This window comes from Eptesicus fuscus, chromosome 9 (genome assembly GCF_027574615.1).
Source record: "Eptesicus fuscus isolate TK198812 chromosome 9, DD_ASM_mEF_20220401, whole genome shotgun sequence".
Taxonomy (NCBI): Eukaryota; Metazoa; Chordata; class Mammalia; order Chiroptera; family Vespertilionidae; genus Eptesicus; species Eptesicus fuscus.
Window position 1 is genome coordinate 22,002,192 of NC_072481.1, and position 4,967 is coordinate 22,007,158.

The 4,967-nt window shown below is 58.7% G+C and overlaps 1 protein-coding gene across 1 annotated transcript; it reads left to right on the top strand.

Annotated features, from left to right (window-relative positions):
* Positions 1–1,212: 1,212 nt before the first annotated feature.
* GJB4 (gap junction protein beta 4) lies at positions 1,213–3,735 on the top strand. Its single transcript, XM_008156968.3, has 2 exons — positions 1,213–1,241; positions 2,585–3,735. Exon 2 carries the CDS (start codon positions 2,646–2,648, stop codon positions 3,447–3,449), a length of 804 nt encoding a protein of 267 aa, XP_008155190.2. The 5' UTR covers positions 1,213–1,241; positions 2,585–2,645; the 3' UTR covers positions 3,450–3,735.
* The last annotated feature ends 1,232 nt before the right edge of the window (positions 3,736–4,967 follow it).

Here is a 4,967-nt window from a genome sequence, read left to right on the forward strand (position 1 = left end):
CTCCACTGATTCAAGGTGCCCTTTGCTTCCTCGGCCTTTGTGACCCTGATCGGGTCATTTGGTCACTCTCTCTGCCCCTGGTCCAGCCAGGTGAGGGGCCATCCTCTCCCCCAGAAGGGATGCCCAGCACTCCTAGGGGTCATGCTGCCTGCTCGTGCCTTTAACCTCCGTTGCAGTTTTAGGCCTGCAAAGAGAATGGATCTTAGAATGTGGGGAGCGGCGTTGGGCAGTCGAAAGTTCAGGACTGGAGTCAGAACGCTTGCATTCCAGCCCAGTTTTCATCAGGACTCTGGGAAAGTGACTGTGGCTCCTGTCCAAATGGGTGAATGCACCTGTGGGGCTGTTCAGAGGACTGATGAGCTCATGGTTGTGCATGGGGTTAGCCGGCTGTAAAAGGCCACATAAATGTTAATCATTGGTATTAGGGAGCGCTGGATACATGCTTGTGGGAAATGAGGCAGAGCCCCTCCCTGGCTACCCATTAACCTTCACTGCCCTGAGGCCCCTCTGCAGTCCCACTGGGTCCCACTCCGGCTTCCCCGGAGGCCTGGCCACAGAGGACTGACAGCTGGGGCATGTCATGCCGCCAACCTGCACTCCTTGTCTCCACCAGGGCAGTGGGTTCCCTCGTCTAGAACACAGCCAGCCCCTCCCATCCCCCCTACACGCCTTACCAGCAGCCCAAGCTCTAGTCCCTAGAAATGCCCCCACCAGGGTAGGATGCTGAATCAAGATTGCCCCTTTCCATAGATGTCAGCTGCTGAGGACTTCAGAACCAGCCTTCCAGAGAAAGGGGCAGGAGAGAGGCCTGGGGGCAGGGAGCAATAAAGCAACAAAAAGTGGACAGGAGCAATGCCATTGTTGCTGGCCCAGGCCTGAGGAATGAGGATACCAGGCAGGCTCCTGCCCCCGACCCCCATGCCTCCCCGCACCCCCCCCCTCCACCCCCCGCCCCTCACTGCAGTTTCACCCACATACCTGCCAGACCAGGTAGCTCGACCCAGCCATGCCCAGCCAGGCTGAGAAGGCGTGGGCCAGGAGAAAAGAGCCACAGGTGTTTGCTCTGAATATGTGCCCGGGGAAGTCCGCCAGCCTGCCTGCCCACCCGCTCACTCTCCTTGGCTCATTGGCTCAGAAAGCCCCACCCAGCAGGGCAGTAAAGAACAAAAGCTGCCTCTGGGAGGCCCTCAGGCAGACGGGCCAACCCAGGGACTGGAGAGAGGCTTCGGGACCCAAGAAAGGTGAGGACCAAATTGGGCAGGAGGCTGGGCTGGGAAGCAGGGACCAACAGGTCTGAGGACCCCAGGGAACCTTGGTTGTGGGCCGGGCTCCAGGGAAAAGCAGAGGGGACTGAGAATCCCTGGGGAGACCAGACTGAAGGGAGGACAGAGGACCAGAGGAGAGACGGGGAAAAGAAGGCTCAGGAAGATGTGGCGTTTCTATTTGGTTTAGCAAACATTGTGTGTTCACTGGGCCAGGAGCAGTGCTGAGTCCTGTGGATACAGAGATGATAAGACGGGGGGCTGCCCTCCAGAAGGGTAGTCTGGCATAGAGGATAGTTAAATAGACCATCTGAGTATCCATGAGAGAAGGAGGATGCTCAGAAAATGTCCCAAAGCCATGAGGTCTGAAGACACTGAGATCTGAGACAGGGACAGAGGAGGGGCTGGGTCAGTGATGACACTCCAATTAGGGGGTGTGGCGGATGGAGCACACAGGACAGGGACCTGAATGGAAATAATAGGAGATTTGGCTAGCAAACAGCCACTAAGCAAATGCAGAAGGGGATGTCCATGAGACAAAAGGTAAATGGGGGGGGGGAGGGGGAGGGAGGACCGTGCCAGAGTCCCGCCTCCGTCCCTGCCCCAGTCCCTCCCCTAAAACCAGAATGGTAGCAATTCCAGAGGAACCCACTGTGGTCAGGACAGTCAGCAAACGGGACCAGCACCCAGAGGGTGGGGACTGGGTGGGCCAGGATGATGCCAAGCCACCATTGTTCCAAAGAGAGAGCCTGTTTGGTTTGGGAGGGAAAGTCAAGGCGGGGATGTCCTGGGGCCAGAGAGGAGGAATGAGGATGGATATCGCTCAAACGTCTGCCTAAGAGGCTGATAGGAAGGCACCCAGCTCCGGGCCTGGCTCCTGTTGGAGGAAACTGGAGGATAAAGATACACATCCCTCCCCTCCTGCCCTGGTCCAGCCCTGGTCCAGCCCTGGAGTGAACAGCAGAGTGGATCCGTCAATCCACATCTTCTTACTGCTTCTTTAGAAGTCGGTGACCCACAGGGCTGAAAGGAGTCCGAGGTTGGCAGGCACGTCCATGCAGGCCGATTATCCCTCACACGTATCTATTACTTATAGAATAAAATATCCCCTCATTTTGGAACTGGAAGACAGAAGTTCAAGACCAGCTCCGCCACTGTGAGGCCTCCAGCCGGTGCCTCTCTGGGCCTTAGCTTGCTCCCTGTGGAATGGGGACAGAGGCGATCCCTACCCCACCAAGTCCTAGCGAGTGAGGACATGATGACACGGTGGTTGTGAAAGAGTTTTGCCGATCACACCTTTAATAAAGGGCACCCGTTTCCAGGTTCTCCCCGGCCTGAGTGGGCGCACGCAGGTGTGCACCGCCCGCGTGAGGAGCCGCCAGCATGAACTGGGCGTCCCTGCAGGGCCTCCTGAGCGGAGTCAACAAGTACTCCACGGCGCTCGGCCGCATCTGGCTGTCGGTGGTGTTCATATTCCGGGTGCTGGTGTTCGTGGTGGCGGCGGAGGACGTGTGGGATGACGAGCAGAAGGACTTCGTCTGCAACACCCGCCAGCCGGGCTGCCCCAACGTCTGCTACGACGAGTTCTTCCCCGTGTCCCACGTGCGCCTCTGGGCCCTGCAGCTCATCCTGGTCACGTGCCCCTCGCTGCTGGTGGTCATGCACGTGGCCTACCGGGAGGAGCGGGAGCGGAGGCACCGCCTGAAGCACGGGCCCAACGCCCCGTCCCTGTACGACAATCCGAGCAAGAAGCGGGGCGGGCTCTGGTGGACGTACTTGCTGAGCCTCATCTTCAAGGCCGCCGTGGACTCCGGCTTCCTCTACACCTTCCACCGCCTCTACGAGGGCCATTACGACATGCCCCGCGTGGTGGCCTGCTCCCAGCCGCCCTGCCCCCACACCGTGGACTGCTACATCTCCCGACCCACGGAGAAGAAGGTCTTCACCTACTTCATGGTGGCCACAGCGGTGGTCTGCATCCTGCTCAACCTCAGTGAGGTCGCCTACCTGGTGGGCAAGAGGTGCCTGGAGATCGTGGGCCCCAGGCGCCATCGGTCTCGGCGCCGGAGTCGCCTGCATGATTCGTGCCCCCCGTATGCCCTCTCCCAGGGAGACCACCCCCAAGATGGGAACTCTGTCCTAATGAAGGCCAGCTCGGCCGTGGTGGATGCAGGTGGGTATCCGTAACCTGTGAGGTTGGCAACTGGGACCACCGTGTCCCCCACCTGCTCCCTGAGGCCACACAGGACAGTGGCACTTTCTGCAGCAAGGCATGCGAGGAAGGGGGCTGTGGGGCTCATGAAGCCCAGCCAGGGGCCAGTACTGGGGGGCAGTTCTGTCTCAGGGTCCTGAGCCCCAGGGGAAGAAGGTTTAATGGCAGGCATTTTATATATGGCAATAGGGGATGTCAAAACCCTTAATAAATATGATTGTCTCAGTACCTTGCAGACCAGGTGGGGAGTGATGGGTAGGAGAGCAGGGGCGTCACAAGGACCTTGGAGAGGAGGCCAGGACCACTCAGTGGGCACCTGAGCCTGGGAACCTCAGATCCTGGTTCAGCCATCACCCAATTCACACAACCCCCCCCACACACACACACACACACACACACACACACACGGAGTGTGCCCTCAGGACATGGTGGGGGATACCAAAGACACTTTTCCAGGGGTTTCTGGACTCTGCAACCAGCTGGCCAGGCAGGAGAGGGACCCCCGGAGACCCTGTGCCCAGCACAAGTCAGTTCTCAGCAAGCGTTCCTCAGATGAATGTGTGATGCTCAGGAGGCCGCTGCCTCCCCATCCAGCCTCCCTGATTCTCCCCAGCACAGGTCCTGGGTGGGTGAGTCCCCTCTGAGGGGAGGAGGGAAGGTCTAGTGGAGGTGGATGGTGCTGAGAGCAAGTCCAGGATGAGTATCTGCCAGGGTGTCGAGGAGGCATAGCCCCACAGGCCAAGAGCCCATTGAGAGCATCCACGCCAAAGGATCCCTCACAGATCCTCCAGTCTGAGGAGTTTTCCTTCTTTTTCCTGGACACACATTCCCTCATTCTCCTCCACCCCCACCTCATCACTCAAACCTTGGCAACTTCCAAAACCCCACCTCCAGCCTGGACCTGCCTGAATCCCAGAGCGCCCACCAACCGCCCAGAGGACGACCCTCCAGGAGGCCCCCTGGCATCTCCCCTCAGCAGGTCCCAAACCTGCCCTCCTCATAGACCACTCCCCACCCCGTGAAGGGCACTGCCAGTTGTCCAAGCCAGGAGCTGGCCTGCCATCCTCATCCCCTCCCCTCTCCCAGCCCCTCACACCCCACATCCCAGTGCAGCACCAAATCCCACTATTGCAGCCCCTGCAATGCCTCCTGAGTCTGCCCCTCCTTTCCCACCCCACAGTCTTAACATCTCACTGGGCCCCTCCCCTCTGCCCTCCACTATAAGGACAGAGTGGTTTTTCTGTATAGGAATCTGACCATGTTGTTCCTTCTGCATTAAAAATTCTAGGGTGGAGGAAAAAGAGGGCATAGAGGGGATAAATGGTGATGGAAAGAATAAAATAAATAAGATAAAATATGCCCTAGCTGGTTTGGCTCAGTGGATAGAGCATCAGCCTGCGGACTGAAGGGTCCCAGGTTCGATTCCGTTCAAGGGCACATGCCCAGGGTTGCGGGTCCGATCCCCAGAAGGGGGCATGCAGGAGGCAGCCAAT